The 21,295-nt window shown below is 40.0% G+C and overlaps 1 protein-coding gene across 9 annotated transcripts in view; it reads left to right on the top strand.

Annotated features, from left to right (window-relative positions):
* The first annotated feature begins 11,332 nt into the window (after positions 1–11,332).
* GDPD4 (glycerophosphodiester phosphodiesterase domain containing 4) overlaps positions 11,333–21,295 on the top strand; it is a 147,508-nt gene continuing 137,545 nt past the window's right edge. For 8 of the 9 annotated variants that reach the window (XR_012374517.1, XR_012374515.1, XR_012374516.1 and 5 more), the window contains exons 1-2: positions 11,333–11,419; positions 17,368–17,567. Coding sequence is in view for 4 of the 9 variants with exons in the window: in XM_073879769.1 (XP_073735870.1) it covers positions 17,382–17,567 (186 nt within the window). In the remaining 5 variants the exon portion in view is untranslated. The remainder of the gene's footprint in view (positions 11,420–17,367; positions 17,568–21,295) is intronic. The other variant, XR_012374514.1, reaches the window with a different exon arrangement.

Here is a 21,295-nt window from a genome sequence, read left to right as displayed (position 1 = left end):
GATGGCTTATAAGCAACAGAAATTTATTTCCCATAGTTCTAGAAGCTGTGATGTCCAAAATCATGGTGTCAGCCTGGTCAGGTCCTGGTGAAGGCCCTCTTCCGGGTTGCAGACTGCTAACTTCTTGCTGTGTCCTCATATGGCAGAAGGGATTGGGGGTTCTATGGGCTTTTCTAAAAGCACTAATCCAATTCATGAAGGCTCCACTCTCATGACCTAAGGACTTCCAAAGCCCCCCATCCTTATACCATCACTTTGAGCATTAGGATTTCAACATATGAATTTGAAGGAGGGGGGAATACATTCAGATCATAGCAGGGATCATCTTAGAGTTCTGCCCAGCATATTCTGGAAGCGGCTATCTGCTCTCAGCCATCTGTTAAGGACACAGGAATTAGGGGATGGGGAAATAACTGGAGTAGTATAATTGTAGTGCAGGGACTTGAACCCAGGTATTCCTTTCCATACCTCTGTACCTTTTCTCCTACCCTGATTCTCTTTGGCAGTTGGAAGTCTGAACAATACACTGTATCAAGACTAGGCGGATACCAACCTGAAGGCACTGCTAGGAACCATGAGGCTGGCTAGTGGTAACCAATTCAACTGAAGTCACACTAATAGCTTTATCCTGCATTTGATGTTATTGTATAAGTGCTACATAGGCACCGTTCAAGGTGTCCTCACCCTTGGGTATAAGTAAGTGCACTGCAACTACTGTGGAGCCCATGGAGGAAGGAGATTGGTGGTGATGGGGTAAGGTAATTGTGCTGGGTCAGATGTTATAGATCTTTTCAGAAGAAGCCTCTCACCAGAAATAAGGGTATACCCAACACCGAGGGAGACATTTGGAGGAAGTACATCCTATCTTCTTCTACTTGGGTCCCTTCAAGAGAACCATCACCCAGGCTATCCCTTTCTTCTAGGCACGTCTTACTGACTATGGGTCCTTGGCTAATCTTGTCATGGTGCTGGATCAGTCATCAGTTACCAGATGCAGCAAGGGACAGCTGGAAGCACTCCAGTGTTTTCCCACATTTACCTAACATTTACCTGCTATGAGTTTCCTATCCTCCTCCACTGAATCACACTACCCACTACCTGCCTATAAAACAAACTATCCATAATGGACGCTTAGGTTCCATGTCTAGCTCTTCCTCTACTTCCTGGGATGACACAGAATTCTTGGTCATTGGAAAAGGCTTGGGAGTAATCCTATAGGCCTTGGTTAGGCTTTATTCAAGCCCCGTGACTATGAATATTGGTCTTAATTCCAATACAGTGTGTGGGTGAGCACACACACACACACACAACTCTGGACTGGATAATATGTTCTGCCTAGGCTGTTTTCCTGTGTGGTCAAACGGCCTTCACCTGTTTGCCTCCAGTAACCATGACCTATAACCCTGAGGTGATAATCCAGCTATTTGTTGTTTTCTGGGATTCTCAGCACCCCCACCCCATAGCCACCACCTGGCCTAGATGTAGAGGAGAAAACCTGCCAGCAGGTAGTGAGGAGAGAGGACACTGTAGTCTTATTCCTGAGTGGGAATAATTGAAACTGAAGACAACAATAGGAAATCTAGCAGTTATCCTAGGCTAAATAGCTAATGAGATCACTCTAACTGTCCAGCAGATTAGCCTGGACTCCTTAGCCAGGGTAGTTTTATTTTCATTTATTATTGTTGTTGTTATTTTAACCAGACTGGATTTAGACTACAAAACTGATCTTCATAATCCTATAGCCAAAGGGCTTTCTGTGCCCTAATCAACAATTCCTGCCGTTTATGGATCATGATTAGTGGCAAGTAGAATAATCAGTATTCTGCATATGGGAAAAGGCAGTAGGGTTATTTAGTGTATCCCAGTCTGGTACCCCTTTTTCTTATCTGAGTCTGAGCTCCTTTAGCCCCTGGTTTAGGGAACAGCTATTCATGGCTTGTCCTATTCCAGTGATTTTCAAAGTGTGGTTCCTACACAAGCAGCATTAGCATGACAGGAGCGCTCTTCAGAAATGCAAGTTCTCAGGGTCCTTCATGGATCTGAAATCTGCAGATAAGTCCTCCAGGTGATTCTGAAACAGCTCAAGTTTGAGAACTACTGCCTAGTTGTTGTATTAACCATTCTCCAGAGTTGCCTATAGATTGTAATGGCATATATTACTGATGTAATGGGGTATGATGTATAGAGGCCACATAGAGAGTGGAGGTGAAGAACTATTGTGGTTGAGAAATAAGGGTTAACTTGCCCAATATTCTCTACTGGCTGGCCTCCCAGGAAAGGAGTTGGCCTTTGAGCTCCATGGAAACTAGCTACAGCCAAATGTTTAGAGAAATCATTCTAGAAGAATGCTGATCAGATCACTTGTCTGCCATACCAAGACATGGTCTTTTGTCCCTGGTCTTGACAGAATACAGCCTGTGCATTCTCTTCTGTATGTTTGATATGTATGTATGAATGAAGTGGTGGAACAGAGCTAGAAGCCATGGTTCTGCCATGTCATGCAGCTATTGGATCATAACCCTCATCAGGCCAGCTATTCTATGGCTTTTCAGACCTCTACCTCTGTGAAGAAACAATCTTCCTCATTGGTAGTCATGAGGAAGGGAGATGAGTAGGAGATACTACACAGTCACATTCATGCAAGGATCAGGGTCTCATTCCTGTGTGCTGACTTCAAATGGAATGAGCAACAAGGGACTTCCAAACCTGCTGCTGCTCCTATACTCACTGGTTTCCGCCAATAAATGCTATTCTAAAGGCCTGGTATGTGTTCTGTGTGGTCATTTGGCTTTGCCTCATGTTATTCAACTGTATGAGTATGCTGACATTATTTATTCATTCTTCTGTTGCTAAGCATTTGGGTTATTTGCTGTTTGGGACAATGGCAAGCAATGCTGCATAAGCACAAATTTATCTACTAGATATCCTAAGTGTGGAATTGTTGGATCACAGGGCGTATACATCTTCAACTTTTTAATACCTACAAGTTTTCCAAAGGAGTTGTACAAATTGACATCCCCCACTAATGTGGGAGTTCATACACATTGCTCAACCTTGCTCACATTGCCCAGCCAATCCTTGCTAACATTTAATATTGTCAGCCACTTCATTGTAACCAGTCTGTGTGTATAGTGTATTTCATTGTGTTTTTAGTCTTTTGTGAAGTTTTTTTTTTTCAAATCTTTCCCTCATTTTTTTCTTTTTTGTCATCTTTTAAATATTTTCTGTTGAAATTCTTTGTGTGTACTGGATAATTTTTCTTTCTCATTTTTGTGTTATAAAATCTTTTCATTGGTTGTCTTTTTAAAATTAAACTTTCTGGGAACCTTCTTACACTGTTGGTGGGAATGCAAGCTGGTGCAACCACTCTGGAAAACAGTACGGAGGTTCCTCAAAAAGTTGAAAATAGAGCTACCCTACCACCCAGCATTTGCACTACTGGGTATTTACCGCAAAGATACAAATGTAGTGATCCAAAGGGGTACCTGCACCCCAATGTTTATAGCAGCAATGTCCACAATGGCCAAACTATGGAAAGAGCCCAGATGTCCATTGACAGATGAATGGATAAAGAAGATGTGCTATGTATGTATGTGTGTATATAAATATACACACACGCGCGCGCGCACACACACAATGGAATACTCAGCCATCAAAAAAATGAAATCTTGCCATTTGCAACGACATGAATGGAACTAGAGGGTATTATGCTAAGCGAAATAAGTCATCAGAGAAAGACAATTATCATATGATCCCACTCATATGTAGAATTTAAGAAACAAAACAAGATCATAGGGGAAGAGAGGAAAAAATGAAACGAGGAAAACAGAAAGGGAGACAAACCATGAGAGACTCTTAACCATAGAAAACAAACAGGGTTGCTGGAGGGGAGGGGTATTCAGGGGATGGGGTAACTGGGTGATGGGCATTAAGGAGGACACCTGATGTCAGTCCTGGGTATTATCAAAGATTGATGAATCACTGACCTCTACCTCTGAAACCAATAATACATTATATGTTTATGAATTGAATTTAAATTTTAAAAAATTAAAAAATATTTTAACTTTCTATTTTGAGATCATTGTAGGTATACATGCAAAGTGAGAAATAACAGAGAGATAGCCCACATACTCTACCCAGTTTCCTCCAGTGGTACCCCCTCGCAAAACTATAGTACACTATCACAACCAGAATATTGACATTAATAAAGATGCAGAACATTTCCATCCCCACAAGGATTCCTCATGTTGCTCTTTGACAATCATACCTACTTCCCTCCTGCCCCCACTTCCTCTTTATAATAATTTCCTTTTCTCTTCTGGCTTTGGGTTCATTTTGCCCTTCTTTTTCTAGGTTCCTGAGGTAGGAACTTAGATTATTGATTTGAGACTTCCTCTTTTCTAATTTATGTATTTAGTGCTGTAAATTTCCCTTTCAGCACAGCCTTAGATGTGACCCACAAATTTTGCATGTATTTACGCTTTCAGTGTATTTTTAAAATTTACCTGGAGACTTGCTCTTTGACCCATAGATTATTTAGAAGGGGGTTGTTCAGTTTCCAAATATTTGTAGATTTTCATGTTATCTTTCAGTTACGATTTCTGGTTTGATTCTAGTGTATCGCAGAACATACTCTGTATGATTTAAATCATTTAAAATTTGCTGAGGTTTGTTTTAATGCCCAGAATATGGTCTATTTTGGTATATGTTATGGAAATAAGCATTTGAAATGAATGTATAATGTATAATGATGTTGTTGGGCAGAATGATCTATAAATATCAATTAGATCCTGTTGCTCGATGTTGTTGAAATCTTCTAAATACCTGCTGATTTTCAGTCTAATTTTCCTATGAATTGTGGAAGGATAGGTGTTGAAGACTTGAACTTTTATTGTGGCTTTATTTCTCCTTTCACTTCTATTAGTTTTTCATTCACATATGTTGCAATTCTGTTGTCCCCTGCATACATATTTAGGACTGCTATCTCTTTTTGGTGGACTGACCCTTTTATCATTGTATAATGTCTTTCTGTGTTTCTAGTAATTATCTTTGCTCTGAAATTTAATTTATCTGATATCCATGCAGCCTCTTCCACATTCCTTTGATTAATGTTTGAATGATATAACTTTTTCCATCCATTTACCTTCATCCTGCCTACATTGTTTTATGGGAAGTGAGTTTCTTAAAGACAGCATATAGCTGGTTCATGAATCCTATTCTGCACCTTATACACATGGAGGTCATGAAAAATCAGAGCATATGTCCTTATTTTTGTTTATTTATATTTATATCCTGCCTTTTCAACAAATGATTTAAGAGTACCTGCAACAATAACATTTTCAATGAAACAATAATTAATAATACAGATAGAAAATCAGGACCCAGGAAAAGGTGAGCACAAACACGTTGGTTACCAGGGCTAAAGTATTGCTATACTTAAGCTTAAAATTTGGAATTGAACTTCCTGGAAGTTAAAGTAACAAGGTAATGTGTATAATTTCCATTATCAGAAAGGCAGAAGGCATGCCAGTTACATGTGACTCTAGACCAGCATTATCCAATAAACTTTCTAAAATAATGGATTCTATACTTGCATTGTCCAGTATGGGGGCCACTAGCTACATGTAGCTGTGAAGCACTTGAAATGTGGTTAGTGACTGAGGAACTGACTTTACATTTTCATTTTTATTAATTTAGATCCAAATAGCCATACATGTTTAGTAGCTATCTTATTGGACAGCAGAGGTCTAGGGGAAACAAAACAGTGTAATTGGAGTCAAATGGGCTGTATTTAATTTTTGGCTCTGTCACTGGTACATATGACCTTGGAAAAGCTACTTAGCCTGTCTGAGCCTCAGTTTCTAGATCTGTAGAGTGAGTACAATAAGGTACCTACCTTCCCTAACCTATGAGGGAAGACAAATCAGGTGAGCAGTAGATCTCTCCACAGAGACCTGGCAGGCCAGAAGGCAATGACATGAGTTATTCAATGTGCTGAAGGGGAAAAATATGCAGCCAAGAATACTTTATCCAGCAAGGCTGTCATTCAGAATGGAAGGAAAGATAAAGAGTTTCCCAGACAAAAATTAAAGGAGTTCACGACCACTAAACCAGCCCTGCCAAAAATATTAAAGGGGACCCTTTGAGTGAGTAAGAAACACCAAAATCAACAAAGACTAGAAAGGAACAGAGAAAATCTCTGGACAGCAACTTTACAGGTAATACAATGGCACTAAATTCTTATCTATCAAAATTACTCTGAATGTAAATGGACTAAGTGCTCCAATCAAAAGACAGAATGGATTAAAAACAAAACAAAACAAGACATAACTATATGCTGCTTACAAGAGACTCATTTTAGACCTAAAGACACCTCCAGATTGAAAGTGAGGGGATGGAGGACAATTTATCATGCTAGTAGACATCAAAAGAAAAACAGAGTAGCCATACTTTTTCCAGACAAACTAGATTTTTTAAAATATTTTATTCATTTATTTGACAGACAGAGAGAGAGTGCATAAGCAGAGGGAGTGGGAGGCAGAGGGAGAGGGAGAAGCAAGTTCCTGCTGAGCAGGGAGCCCAACGTGGGACTCGATCCCAGGACCGTGGGATCATGACGTGAGCCGAAGGCAGACACTTAATTGACTGAGCCACCCAGGCCCCCCAGACAAACTGATTTTTTAAAATAATTTTTTATTGTTATGTTAATCACCATACATTACATCATTAGTTTTTGATGTAGTGTTCCATGATTCATTGTTTGTGCATAACACCCAGTGCTCCACGCAAAATGTGCCCTCTTTAATACCCATCACCAGGCTAACCCATCCCCCCACCCCCTCCCCTCTAGAACCCTCAGTTTGTTTTTCAGAGTGCATCGTCTCTAATGGTTCATCTCCCCCTCTGACTTACTCCCCTTCATTCTTCCCCTCCTGCTATCTTCTTCTTCTTTTTTTTTTCTTAACATATATTGCATTATTTGTTTCAGAAGTACAGATCCGTGATTCATCAGTCTTGCACAATTCACAGTGCTCACCATAGCACATACCCTCCCCAATGTCTATCACCCAGCCACCCCATCCCTCCCACCCCCCACCATTCCAGCAACCCTCAGTTTGTTTCCTGAGATTAAGAATTCCTCATATCAGTGAGGTCAAAGGATACATGTCTTTCTCTGATTGACTTATTTCACTCAGCATAACACCCTCCAGTTCCATCCACGTCATTGCAAATGGCAAGATCTCATTCCTTTTGATGGCTGCATAATATTCCATTGTGTATATATACCACTTCTTCTTTATCCATTCATCTGTCGATGGGCATCTTGGCTCTTTCCACAGTTTGGCTACTGTGGACATTGCTGCTGTAAACATTGGGGTGCACGTACCCCTTCGGATCCCTACATTTGTATCTTTGGGGTAAATACCCAGCAGTGCAATTGCTGGATCGTATGGTAGCTCTATTTTCAACTGTTTGAGGAACCTCCATACTGTTTTCCAGAGTGGTTGCACCAGCTTGCATTCCCACCAACAGTGTAGGAGGGTTCCCCTTTCTCCACATCCCCGCCAACATCTGTCGTTTCCTGACTTGTTAATTTTAGCCATTCTGACGGGTGTGAGGTGGTATCTCGTGGAGGTTTTGATTTGGATTTCCCTGATGCCGAGCGATGTTGAGCACTTTCTCATGTGTCTGTTGGCCATTTGGATGTCTTCTTTGGAAAAATGTCTGTTCAGGTCTTCTGCCCATTTCTTGATTGGATCATTTGTTCTTTGGGTGTTGAGTTTGAGAAGTTCTTTATAGATTTTGGATACTAGCCCTTTATCTGATATGTCATTTGCAAATATTTTCTCCCATTCTGTCGGTTGTCTTTTGGTTTTGTGGACTGTTATTTTTGCTGTGCAAAAGCTTTTTATCTTGATGAAATCCCAATAGTTCATTTTTGTCCTTGCTTCCCTTGCCTTTGGCGATGTTTCTAGGAAGAAGTTGCTGTGGCTGAGGTCGAAGAGGTTGCTACCTGTGTTCTCCTTTAGGATTTTGATGGACTCCTGTCTCACGTTTAGGTCTTTCAACCATTTGGAGTCTATTTTTGTGTGTGGTGTAAGGAAATGGTCCAGTTTCATTCTTCTGCATGTGGCTGTCCAATTTTCCCAACACCATTTGTTGAAGAGACTGTCTTTTTGCCATTGGACATTCTTTCCTGCTTTGTCAAAGATGAGTTGACCATAGAGTTGAGGGTCCATTTCTGGGCTCTCGATTCTGTTCCATTGATCTATGTGTCTGTTTTTGTGCCAGTACCATACTGTCTTGATGATGACAGTTTTGTAATAGAGCTGGAAGTCCGGAATTGTGATGCCGCACAAGACACGAACAGACATTTCTCCAAGGAAGACATCCAGATGGTTAATAGACGCATGAAAAGTTGCTCAACATCACTTATCATCAGGGAAATACAAGTCAAAACCATGATGAGATACCATCTCATCCCTGTCAGAATGGCTAAAATTAACAACAAAGGAAACAACAGATGTTGGTGAGGATGTGGAGAAAGGGGAACCCTTTTATACTGTTGGTGGGAATGCAAAGTGGTGCAGCCACCCTGGAAAACAGTATGGAGTTTCCTCAAATAGTTAAAAATAGAATTATCCTATGACCCAGCAATCACATTACTAGGTATTTATCCAAAGGATACAAAAATACTGATTCAAAGGGGCACATGCACCCCAATATTTATAGCAGCATCATCTACAATAGCTAAAATATGGAAAGAGCCCAGATGTCCACGGACAGGTGAATGGATAAAGAAGATGTGGTATATATACACAATGGAACATTTTTCAGCCATCAAAAAGAATGAAATCTTGCCATTTGCACTGATGTGGATGGAACTAGAGGGTATTATGCTAAACAAAATAAGTCAATCAGAGAAGGACAAATATCATACGATTTCACTCATATGTGGAATTTAAGACACAAAACAGATGAACATATGGGAAAGGAAAATAAAAGGAAAGGGAAGCAAATCATAAGAGACTCAACTATAGAGAACAAACAGAGGGTTGATGGAGGGTGGTGGGCAGGGAATGGGCTAAATGAGTGATGGGTATTAAGGAAGGCACTTGTTATTGAAGAGCACTAGGTGTTATATGTACATGATGAATCACTAAATTCTACACCTGAAACCAATTTTACCATATATGTTAACCAACTAGAATTTAAACAGAAACTTGAAATCTAAAAAAAAATAGTATCTACCTTAAGATTCCAAGCAAACAAAATAATGTATATAAAGCATTTAACACAATCTCTCACACCCAGCACATTCAGTCCCGTTTTACAATGTTTGAAATTACCTGGTTTGTCAGGAGACTCTTTTACTGGCACCAAAATGAAGGTTTTATAATAACTAGGAGTCTAGGTTTGCTTAAGCATCTTGGCCAATAACTGGTTTCTGGCTATAGAACCAAAAGATAAATCAAACATTGATAAAAACTTGTATCCATTTGAAGCCGCTTGAGGATGCCCTCTTTAAAAGCCCAGGGCCTCCCTTTTTTCCCTACCAAATTGCTAATTTCCCTACCAAATTGCTAAGCCCTAATATTAGTATTTAGTATCTCTTTCAGATTTGTAGTTCAATATTTCTTCATTATAGGTGTATTAAAAGCAAAAGTACTAATTTCAATGATCTTTTACTTAAGAGGAGATTCATTACTTTAAATAAAAAGGACACTTGTTAAAACAGGAGTGCTATATGCATTTAGCAAAGATAATGTCCAAACTTTGGGCTTGATACACTGTTGTACAGTTGACCAGAGTCTGGACTCAAGCCCCAGCATGCTGCCAAGAGAGAAATTGGAGGCTGCATTAGACCACCTATGTGTATGTAGCCACAGGTCTTCAGTTTATTTGTGTCAGTTTTATCATTTTGCTGATTTATATGAGTACTCAAAACAACCTTTGATTGTTTACTCATTCTTTAGTCCAAACAGTGAGTGATAAAATTGCTCTTACAATAATAGGAAAGCTACAAAAATGCTGGAATAGCTATTGCTAGATGTTTTATATGCACATGCACGTGTTTGTGTGTGTGTGGGTGTGTGTGTGAATGCATGTTTGCAAAATATACGAAGTTGATTTTATGGACTACAGCAATCTGCAAACTCTCTTACGTTGTTTTTAGCAGGAATCTCTGTAAAACCATAGTGTGACAACAATCATGAGAAAAAACTTTATCTCAGATCAGCTTATTCCTTATGGAAACTATTGGACTAAGAGCCACTACACTACGAAGAAAGAGTTCTGAAAAAATGACGAGCAAACCTTCAGTTTGCAGTTTTGAAAATCTTAAAAAAAACAGAATTGAGTTCCTCCAACGCAATCTCTTTTGAGTTCATACTTTTTGTCTAAGATCAGACAAGGCTACCAGACTTTGAACAATATTCATTGCAAAAGAACAATTTAATTAGATGAATAATGAGTCTACAAAATTAAGTCCGTGCCCCTGCGCTGTGTGCGCGTGCTCTCTCTCTCTCTGACAAATAACATCTTTGAAAAAAAAAAAGGTAAATTTGGGAAACGGTAAAGTGGAAGTAGCGAGATTCTTTGGAAGCCTACTGAAGTAACTATCTTAGCCCTTACCACAGCAGTACTAAGCAGCTGGTACCTACTGAGATGGTTAGGGGCCTAGTGGGCATTGAATATCACAAGGGAAGCACTAGCAGAAATGGACAGGAAGTGTGAGGGCAGGAGGGGGGAGGGACGCTGCAAAGGAAAGGGAGGAGTCAAGAATGGAGCTTTGGTTTCAGGTCTTGCCATTTAGCAATTTGGAGCCACAGGAGGTGGAGCCCTTTTGAAGGGAAATAATTCAGCGTAGGGTATACTGAGTTTGAGGTGTTTAAACAGCGGGACAATTCAAATAAAGATGACCATCAGGCAACTGGATATAATGGTCTCAGAGCTCAGAAATGAGGTCAGAGCTACAGAAATAGCCGAGGAATCAAAGATTAAACAAACAAAACTAAGGCCCATTGTTTGAAGTAGGTTGGGGGCGGGGGGGGGAAGACAAGAAAAAAATAGTAAAAAATGAGATAATCTGTAAATAACTCGGCTACAAAAAAGCTAATGCCCAAACTAAATGATTAGCGAGAACCAATCTTATGCTGAAATTATTTTTATAAGAAGCAAAATAAAACAAAGAGAGTACACCTTAAAATACACATTTAAGACGCGGTGCTCTGAGCTAAGCTTGAGGGTCCACCTGAAACTCAGCCTTGCGGCCGGATGGAGCACCTGAAGCCACGCCCCTGGCCACGCCCCCCACGCGGCGGCCGCCACAGCCTAGTTGAACCAGGCGACCATCTTGAGAGAAGCTGGTCTTCTCCAGTGGGGAATTCGCGTTTGCGTTTGAGGCTTTGACGCTGTCGTAAGTAACGTGTCCAGCTCTCTGCTTACCCCCCCTTAGGCATCTCCAGGAGTAGGAAGCTACATAAATATTATCAAGTTGGCAGCCAAACCTGAGGCACTTGTACCCAGGAGGCTCACTGGGTGTGGTGAACTGGGAGCTGCCATTACTCCTGTGCTCAGTCGAGGAAGCTGAGACCAAAGCGCTTCTGCCTGTCCCTTTGCCGGTCAATGGGCGACAGGGGCATCAAGCCGGGCAGGCCCAGTGGCTTGGCTGACGTCCAGGGCTGGCCTGCGGTCGGCTTGTTCGTACATCCCCACAGGTGTGAAGGGCTCAGCTCGTTTGTTTCTCCCTTCTCGGTGGTCTTAGCCCAACGCTGCCTGTGTTCAGCGTGTGAAAATGTTGTTTCTTGCCCAGTTTCCGAGTTACTCATGGACGGAGCGTAATTCTTGCTCTAGTTTCTCAGTCCTGGCAAGCACACCCTGGTGTTTGACTCAAGCATAGGGTACGGTGGTGCCCTTTGCTGAGATGCGACAGACTTCACAAGGAATAAGTTTGGGAGGGGAAAGCAGGGGTTCAGTTTGGGATATATTAATTTTGAGATGTCTGTGAGAAATCCAAGTGGAGATTTCGGCAGGGTGCTGGAGGTTTGGAAGGGAAACTCTTTATCTTTCCCTAAATATTATTGAGCTTCAAGGATCTGTAGGTATGTGGGAAATTGTGGTAATGATTCTTGTGGCCTTTTATTCAATATTCAAGCAGTTTACCACCATTCCAGTCACAAAATTTTTGTTCTTGGATGTACCAATATTTGCAGCTGGTCACACCAAATTCATATAGTTTCATCACAGTTTCATCATCAGCCAATTCAGACTTTTTCACATTTCCATTGTGATTATTTTCCTTAGACCCATGGGTTTTTATATAGTGTTAAATTCCCAAATGTGTATTTTTGTAGTTACCTTTTTCTTACTGATTTCTAGCTGAACTGCACTGTAGTCAGAAAATATACTCTTAAGATTTCAGTTCTTATAAGCTTATTAAAAACAGTTGTGTGGTTCAATATATAACTTTTGATAAATGTTGCAATTGAAAAGAATGTACATTCTGCAAACATTGAGTTAGTGTTCTATAAATGTTAGTTAAGATTAATTTGTTAATCGAGTTGTTAAAATCTTCTGTATCCTTTTGGACTTTTTTGTCTGCTTATTATATCATTTATTGAGTGAAGTATGCTAAATCTCCCACCATGATTGTGGATTTGTCTGTTTCTTCTGTAGAAGCCGTGTGATTGGGTGCCTATAAATTGAAAATTATTTTTTAAGTCATTTTGCATCATTATGAAATGTCCTTCTTTGTTTTTACTAATGCTTTTTGCTTGAAGCAAGGTCCTTTGATCTGCTGGTAACTAATGAGGTAGTTTGTGTCATTTGGCTTCACAGTCTTTTTGCCTTGTTACTTATAATGCCCTCCTACCATGAGTTGACTTACTCTGCTTCTGACTTTGACTTGAAGACATCCTTTGAAGCAGAGCCTTGAGATGGGTTTGCATGTGCCGACTTACTCTCTTGGACAACTTCCACCACCATGAGAATATACTCAGGCCAACCTGGTTGAGCCACACATGGAGTGGAGCCAGGTCACCCCAGTCATACTAGCTGAGGCCAGTCTAGATCAGCAGAGTATGAGCAGTAAATGCTTATTGTTACATGTGACTCAGGTTTCATCTTTGATTGGTATACGGCATTGTCCTGGTAATGGACACTAATTTTTCCATTCTTTTACCTTCTGTAACAACAAACCAAATTCTTATAAAGAGCATATTGTTGGGCTTTGTTATTTTAATCCACGTAGACAATTTTTAATGTGTTTTTAAACTTGGAACATTTAGACTTTATATTTAAAGGAATTACTGGTATATTTAAGTTGAAATTTGATTAACTACTTGCTATTTGTTCTCTTGTGTTCCCTTTTCACTTTTTTCTTGCTTTCTTTTTGATTGGATAATATTTATGATTTCATTTTATTTTCTTTGTTGGCTTATTACATACATACACCTTTTCCCAGAGGTTACTTTGTGGTGTACAGTATACGTCTTTAACTTATCAGAGTCTATTTTCAAGTAATATTATACCACTTCATATGAGAACTGAGTAACACTACACTTTCATTTTCCTGCTCCTGGCCTTTGAACTATTGTTGTCATACCTTTTATTTCTATAATTGTTATAGGCTGCAGTATTCATTGTTACTGTTTTTGCTTCAGTCAATTATCTTCTGAAATAATTTTATAAATAAGAAAAACATTGTTTTATATCCACCCATATATTTAATATTTCTGGTGCACCTCATTTCTTTATGTAAATGTGCATTTCCACCTGGTACCTTTTTCCTTCATATTGAATAATCTTAACATTTCTTGTAGTGTAAGTCAGCTGGTGATTAATTCTTCTAGTTTTGAATATCTGAAAGGTCTTTATTTCACTTTCATTTAAAAAAAATTTTTTTAAGATTTTATTGGGGCACCTATGTGGCTCAGTTGATTGAGCATCTGCTTAATCTGCCTTGCTTGTATGCTTGCTCTCTCTCTCAAATAAATAAATAAAACCAATTTTTTATTTGAGAAAGTGAGTGAGAGAGAGAGAAAACACGAGCAGGGGGAGGGGCAGAGAGGGAGAGGGAGAAGCAGACTCCCTGCTGAGCAAGGAGACTGACTTCAGACTTAATCCCCAGACTCTGGGGTAATGACCTGAGCCGAAGGCAGATGCTAACCGACTGAGCCACCCAGGCTTCCCTCTACCAAACATTTAGAGAAGACTTAATACCTATTCTTCTCAAACTATTCCAAAAAATAGAAGAGAAAGGAAAACTCCCAAATTCATTCGGTGAGTCCAGCATGACCCTGATACCAAAACCAGATACAGACACCAGTAAAAAAGAAAACTATAGGCCAGTATCCCTGATGAACTTTCATTTTTTAGGACAGTTTATGGTGAGCTTAACATGTTTTGTTCAGTTCTTTAAAGATGTTGCTCCACTGTCTTTTGGCTTGTATTATTTTCAACAAATTATTTTTGTTGAAAAAAATGTCAAGAAGTCATCTTTGTTCCTCTACATGTAATATGCCTTTCCTCTGTGGCTGGTGGTGAGATTTTCTCTTTACTAGTGTTTTTAAGCATCTTGATTATGAGTGTCTTGTAGTTTGCTGTATGTGCCTTTTCCTTGGGGTTTGTTGTGCTTTTTGGGTCTGTAGGTTTATAGTTTTCATCATATTTGGAAACATTTTGGCCATTAATTTTTCAAATATTGTGTTTATCCCTTTCTCTCTCTCCCTCTTTTAGGGACTCCAGGCATGTTTATATTAGACTGCTTATAGTTGTTCTGCAGCTCACAGTTGATCTCTTCATTTAAAAAAAAATTCTCAAATTCCCTAATCCTTTCTTTTGTAGTGTCTAATCTGCTATTAATCCTTGCAGTGTGTTTTTCATCTCAGACATTATGTCTTTCATCTCTAAAAGTTCAGTTTACATCTTTTAAAAAAAATACCTTCCATGTCTCTCCTTAACATGCTTATTTTCTTCTACTGTCTTCAACATATTGAATACAGTTGTAAAAATGTTTGGTGTCCTTCCCTACTAATTCTATCATCTGAGACATTTCTGAGCTGTTGATTGATAGTTTTTTCCTCCATATGGGTGCACTCTCTTACTTTTTTATGTTCCTGGTAATTTTTGATTGGATGCTAGGCATTGAGAATTTTGTTTTGTTGGCTACTTCTTGTATTTTTTTTTTAAATTCTGATCTTTGTTTCAGAACAGAGCCAAGTTATTTGGAAACATTTTGACTAATTTGAAACTCATTTTTAAGCATTGTTTGGCCAGGCTATAGTCCTTAGTAACCTTTAATGTAGGCCTAATTTTTTCCCCACTATTGAAGCAATACCCTTCTGAGTATGCTTTCTAGTGCCTCATGTATTATAAGGTTTCTCTGCTCTCTAGGAAACACCAACTATTCCCAGCCTTTTATGAGCTCTAAAGATTGTATAACCACCTCATTTTATGTGATTCTTTTTCTAGCATCTGGTAATTCCTTCACAAGCATGTAACGATTATTATTCAGTTGGAGACTCGGGGAGACACAGAGGGAGGTATTTTTCCTTCCCCAAACTTCCATTTCTGTCTGCTCAGTTCAGAGATACTGCCAGGATCCACCTACATTCTCAATCCCAGGGCTTCATCCTGGAAACAATCCAGATTGCATTTACAATACTCACTTCCTTTGTTTCTTCTCTTTCAAGGATTGCTGTCCTTCACTGCCTGTTGTCCACTGTATGAAAACTTTTCTTTCATATTTTCCCCAGTTTTTTAGTCACTTAAGCTGGGAAGGTTACTCCAGTCCCTGTTACTCCCATTTTTTGCCAGAAGTGTACATTGAGACTATGCACTCTGAACTACAACACTGCCTTTCACAGAAAAACAGAGTGGAGCACTACAGAAAGTTTTTAGGGGCAGAGACTGTTGCCTGGGATCAGGCCCTTTAAGACTTCTTGTTTGTTTATTTTTAAATAATTTGGGTTCTTGGTTATCCTTTTTTTTTTTTTTTGCCCCTAATTCCATACATTATCTGGAAGTGTCCTATCACAATAGGGTGAGAAAATTCGGTAGTGGCACTAGACATAGCTCAGTATCTTCCTTTCTCTCTCTTTCTTTCTTTCTCTCTCCTGCTTGCTTGCTTGCTTCCTTCCTTCCCTAGTAAGAAAAAACCCTGTCAGTGAAATGTCATGTTCAACTTCTGTAAGTGTCCTTAGAGTAAGGGGAACATCCTTCTTAGTTCTTCTTCCTTTCTCCTGGTTGGAATTTAGAATGATAGATGTAGCTCGAGGAGCCATTTTGGACCCTGAGAAGGAAGCCCTGTGCTGCAGTGGAACAGCAAGATGGAAGATGTCTGGGTTCTTAATGACATTGTGAAGCCACATACCACATTTTTTTAAAGATTTTATTTATTTATTTGACAGAGAGATAGAGCAGGAACACAAGCAGGGGGAGTGGGAGAGGGAGAAGCAGGCTTCCCACTGAGCAGGGAGCCTGATGCAGGGCTTGATCCCAGGACCCTGGGATCATGACCCGAGCCAAAGGCAGACGCTTAAAGACTGAGGCACCCAGGCGCCCCCATACCACATTTTTGAAATATTTTTGTTAGCAAAAGAAAAAACAAACTTGTCTTTTTTCAGCCATTGCTATTTGGAAAATTTCATCATTTATTTATTTATTTATTTTAGAGATTTTATTTATTTATTTGACAGAGAGAGACAGCAAGAGAGGGAACACAAGCAGGGGGAGTAGGAAAGGGAGAAGCAGGCTTCCTGCTGAGCAGGGTGCCCAATGCGGGGCTCGATCCCAGGACCCTGAGACCATGACCTGAGCCAAAGGCAGTCGCCAAACCAACTGAGCCACCCAGGCGCCCCGAAAATTCCATCATTTAAATTGAGGCTAGCCCTAACTAATTCCAGATGGGAGAGGAATGAAAGGGATGGGGCAGGCAGCTATATATCTGAGTCACTTATTAGTCAATGATTATATTTTTCACATATCTCACCCATGCCTCTTAAGATCTCAAGTTATTTCAAGAGCATATTACGGTTGAAAAAACACATTTGTATCATTTCTATAGTATGTATATATTATCTAATTAGATGCTCTCAGCATTTATTAGTTGTCTAGGGCAGAGAATATGGTCCCACTTTAGAAGTAAGAAAACTAAACCTCGAATGGTGCATGACTGCAGTAAATACTAAACAAGTTAGTGGAAAAGGTAGGGTGAAGCTCTACTCATCTTCACCGAATCCAGTGCATTATCCTAGATTATAACTTTTAAAGACTATCTTTTTTTAATGGAATTTTCTGTAGAACAGTGAGGTAGGAAACATTTGAAGGAGTATTAGATCCTAATCATTTTATTTTTCTTTTCAGCAAGAGGGTGAACCATGCCTAAGGCCAACAGGATTGAGCCTGGGAGCCAGAGGAGAAGAAATCTGAAAAGGCATAGTCCATGGATCCTATGCGGCTGCAACCGACAATGCTATATCACCCTCATTACTGGTTGCTACAACTGCGAGTGGCAAATCAAGCAGGAGAAAAAGTCTAGACCTGGACCCTGCTGCTGCTCTTGGGTACAGAGAGATGGGAAGGAGTTGGGCCATACTTTCTCAGATGTGGGGAACATGGGCTGGTCCCTGCCCCTGTGAGGGTTTATTAGATTCTCCAGGACTGGGCATGGTAGGGCTCTAGTTCTTTGATGAAAAGCCTGCTGCAGTTCTGGAGCCAAAGTTAACCTTACAGAAACACATGCTTGATTTCTACATCTTCTTTCACTTTTATTCTTTACTTCTCTCTCTTTTTTTTTAAATATCTCTTTTATGTCATTCATTTATTCATTGATTTACTTTTGCTCTTATTCATTTAGTGAGTCTTGTGACGTGAAGTTTAGGTATAATTAGATGTTTTTGACTTGGAATTACATGAATGCCTGAATCTTTAATTCTCTCTTCATTGTGAGTTTCCCAAAGGAGCTATGTTTATGAGAAAAATAACAGCAAGTGGGAAACAAGGTATTCCTTTATTATTGGTCAGGCTAATGCCTGATTTTCCCTAATGAGAAACTTTAGTTAGGCTAAGTGGTAACATGTGGCCTAACCTTATTGACGGCCTCCTACTTTAAACTCTCAGCTATATGTGGGGATCCTCTGGTGAGCCATTTGATACAAGAGACCAAATGATGAGCACACTGAAGCAATAAGAGGAGGGCCATATCCTGTACCTTCATGTACTTATAAATACAGTCCAACCAGGGTCTGAGATTCTGACCAGTTGGATCACTAGTTTCTTATGCCTAAGATGGGGAACACAAGGAAAGGGGTAGAAATGGGAAGCTTGCCTAGATTAGGAGAAGTATTCTTCTGTCTCCTATAACTTACCTTCCTATATATTCTACTAGCTTATAGTTTATAAGGACTAGTCTATATACTAGTGACTGGGAATAACAGAAATGCCTTAGATATGGTTGCTTCTCTCGAACAATTTGTAGTCTACTGGTGGAAGAGATGACCATAATACAGTCTCAAAATACTGAGGGTATTTGTGTGTATATGTGTATATGCATACATGCCTCCATGTGCCAAGGGAGGGGCTGAAAACAACTTCATATAGAAAGTGAAAGGTGCTTAAGCATCGGGTAAGTAAGGATTAGGGGATGGCAGAAGAAACTGTATTGGAGGAGTCAAGGAGCATTGGTATAAGGTTTATCTTCGGTGGGACAGAGGATAAAAACGGAGAAGTGAAACGAAGCTAGAGAGGGAGATGGGACCGGTGTTGTTTGGTTTTAAGAATTTGCTCTCTGCCATGTAGGGGATAAAGAGTCCTGGAAGAGTTCAAGCTGTTGTTGCCTGATAGATGTTTTGGAATGATTATTTGATCATGTGGAGGATGCATTGGAAGGTACAAAACAGGGAGGGAGATGTCTTTGCCTTCAAAGAGAAAGTGATAGTAGTATTTAAGGTAAGAGATGTTGGTGGCCTGGATTAGAGTAGTGATGGTAAAGATGGAGAAGAATGAATTGATTCAGCAGATAATTATTAGGGATGAGGCAGTAAATTACACGAGAGTTACTATGTAGTGAGGGAAGGAAAAGGAAGGCTTCGTGGGCAGGATGACATTTGAGGCAGTGTGGTATTATGGAAAAATCCCTGAACTAGAGCCTGGGAGAATGTTTGGGTACTATTTCCCACTCTGCCCTTGGGCTGGCTATGTGAGATCTCTGAGTCTCTCTATAGCTAGGAAATTTAACTAGATAATTCCTAAGGTTCCTAGATAATTCTCAAGGCCCCATTTCTGCTCAGGGGAAGGAGTATAGCATATAGCATAAGAACTAAGATCTTGTGTTTTGGGAAAAGACTGCCTGGATTCAATTTATGGCTTTACCACTGACTATCTCCAAATTATAGCTTTACCACTGTGTTACCTTAGGCAAGTTACTTAACATCTGGTGCTTTAGATTCCTCATTAGAATAATGGAGATGGTAGTAGTAGTACCCACCAATAGGATTTGTTGTGGGGATGGAAGAGGTAATATGTGGAAGACCCTTAGAATTGGGCTTGTCACAAAAGTAGCCCCCATTAAACTCTTCATGGAGTCACTGACTTGTGGAAGTGATCTTTCACATACAGAAATATTGGTATAAGGAATTGTGGGTAGAGGGAATGAGGTGGTCAGAAGTCAAGGGATAGAGGAACCACAGTGGTGTGTTTAGGAAAAACAAATTTCCACTGTTGAATTAGGGGCATATAAAGCAATGGCAAGGAGTAGGGTTGGAAAGGAGTATTTTGATCAAATTATGAAGCATCTTTGTGTCAAGCTAAAGTATTTGAACTTTCTCTCATAAACAGTGGGGAACCTTTGAAAATGATTGAGCAAGAGTGCCAACAATGAGAATCAAAATGAGGAAATGGATTTATTCAACAAAAACAAGTTAGTGGGACACTTAACTATGTGCCACAGTGAATAAGACAACTAAAACCTCAGCCCTCCTGCAGTTTACAATCTAGTGAGACGAGATAGTTAATAGACGATAAATGAAGAAAGATAATTTCAGATCGTGATAAGAGCTTTGAAGATAATAAACAGGAAAATGTGTTAGAACCTGGGATGGGAGAGTGGTTGGAGAAGACCTCTTTGAAAAAGTGTCATGTGAACTGTCTCCTAAATGGAGAGGTAGAGTCAGCCATGTGTATATCTGGGGGCAAAAGTATTCCAGGCACAGGAACCAGACAGTACAAAGATTTTGAGGTGGAAACAAATTCGGTTATATTCTAGAAACAGAAAGAAGGCCAGTGTGGCTGGAGTTCAGAAATGAAGTGTGTAGAATGGGATGAGGTCACGGGTGGACAAGAGTTGATCATGGAGGACCTCATTGCCATGGCAGGCAGTCTGATGGTATGTTACTACAATAAGAAGCTCTGGCAGGGTTTTGAGCAGGGTAATGACATAATCTGATACATTTTTAAAAGTCCACATAAGATTTAGTAGAGTATGAGCATAAGATCTGAGTCAAAGATCCTGTGCTCTTCATCCTCCTACACTCAGAAAGTACATTTTGATAGCTGTAATGTCTCTCGTCTTTTTGGAATACAGTTTCTACATTTTCCATTTTGTTTCTTTATTTTTGCTTTTCACGATAATGCCATAATTTAGACAGGGCAGGGATTATTCTTTCCAGTGTTAAATGATTAAATGCAGGGTCCCAAAGAGGCAGAATTCTTATTCGGGTGATACAGAAGTGTTAAGATTATAACTCAGGTAACAACCCAAACCTAACGTTCCTGGGAAGGATTTGGCAACCTCTGGCATGACTGATTTGTGATGTGACTTTCAGTGAACGGGGTTGCCTTCAAGGCTGTTTGAACACCTCCTCTGTAAAGATATCCTCCATCCTGGCTTTAGGCTCAGAGATCTGGATAGTGTCCCTGCCACTTCTTGGCTGTGTGAACTTGAGTCAATTACTTTACCTCTCTGAGCAAAGTTCTTTTGCAAAGTAAGGTTAACAATACCTAGCTTATATGGCCATATTGAGAAATAAATCAAATGAAAGTAGTTTGTGAAATTTCTAGCATCGTAGTGGCACAAGGTAGCTACTCAAAAAAAAAAAAAAAGGCTTTATTCAGGTGCCTGGGTGGCTCAGTCATTAAGCGTCTGCCTTCAGCTCAGGTCATGATCCCAGGGTCCTGGGATCGAGCCCCACATCGGGCTCCCTGCTCTGCAGGAAACCTGCTTCTCCCTCCCCCCCTCCCCCTGCTTGTGTTCCCTCTCTTGCTGTGTCTCTCTCTGTCAAATAAAGAAAATCTT

This window comes from Callorhinus ursinus, unplaced genomic scaffold (genome assembly GCF_003265705.2).
Source record: "Callorhinus ursinus isolate GAN/ISIS: 27379988/994484 unplaced genomic scaffold, GSC_fseal_2.0 scaffold35, whole genome shotgun sequence".
Lineage (NCBI taxonomy): Eukaryota > Metazoa > Chordata > Mammalia > Carnivora > Otariidae > Callorhinus > Callorhinus ursinus.
The sequence above is the reverse complement of the archived record's forward strand: the minus strand, read 5'-3'. Positions and strand labels throughout refer to the sequence as shown.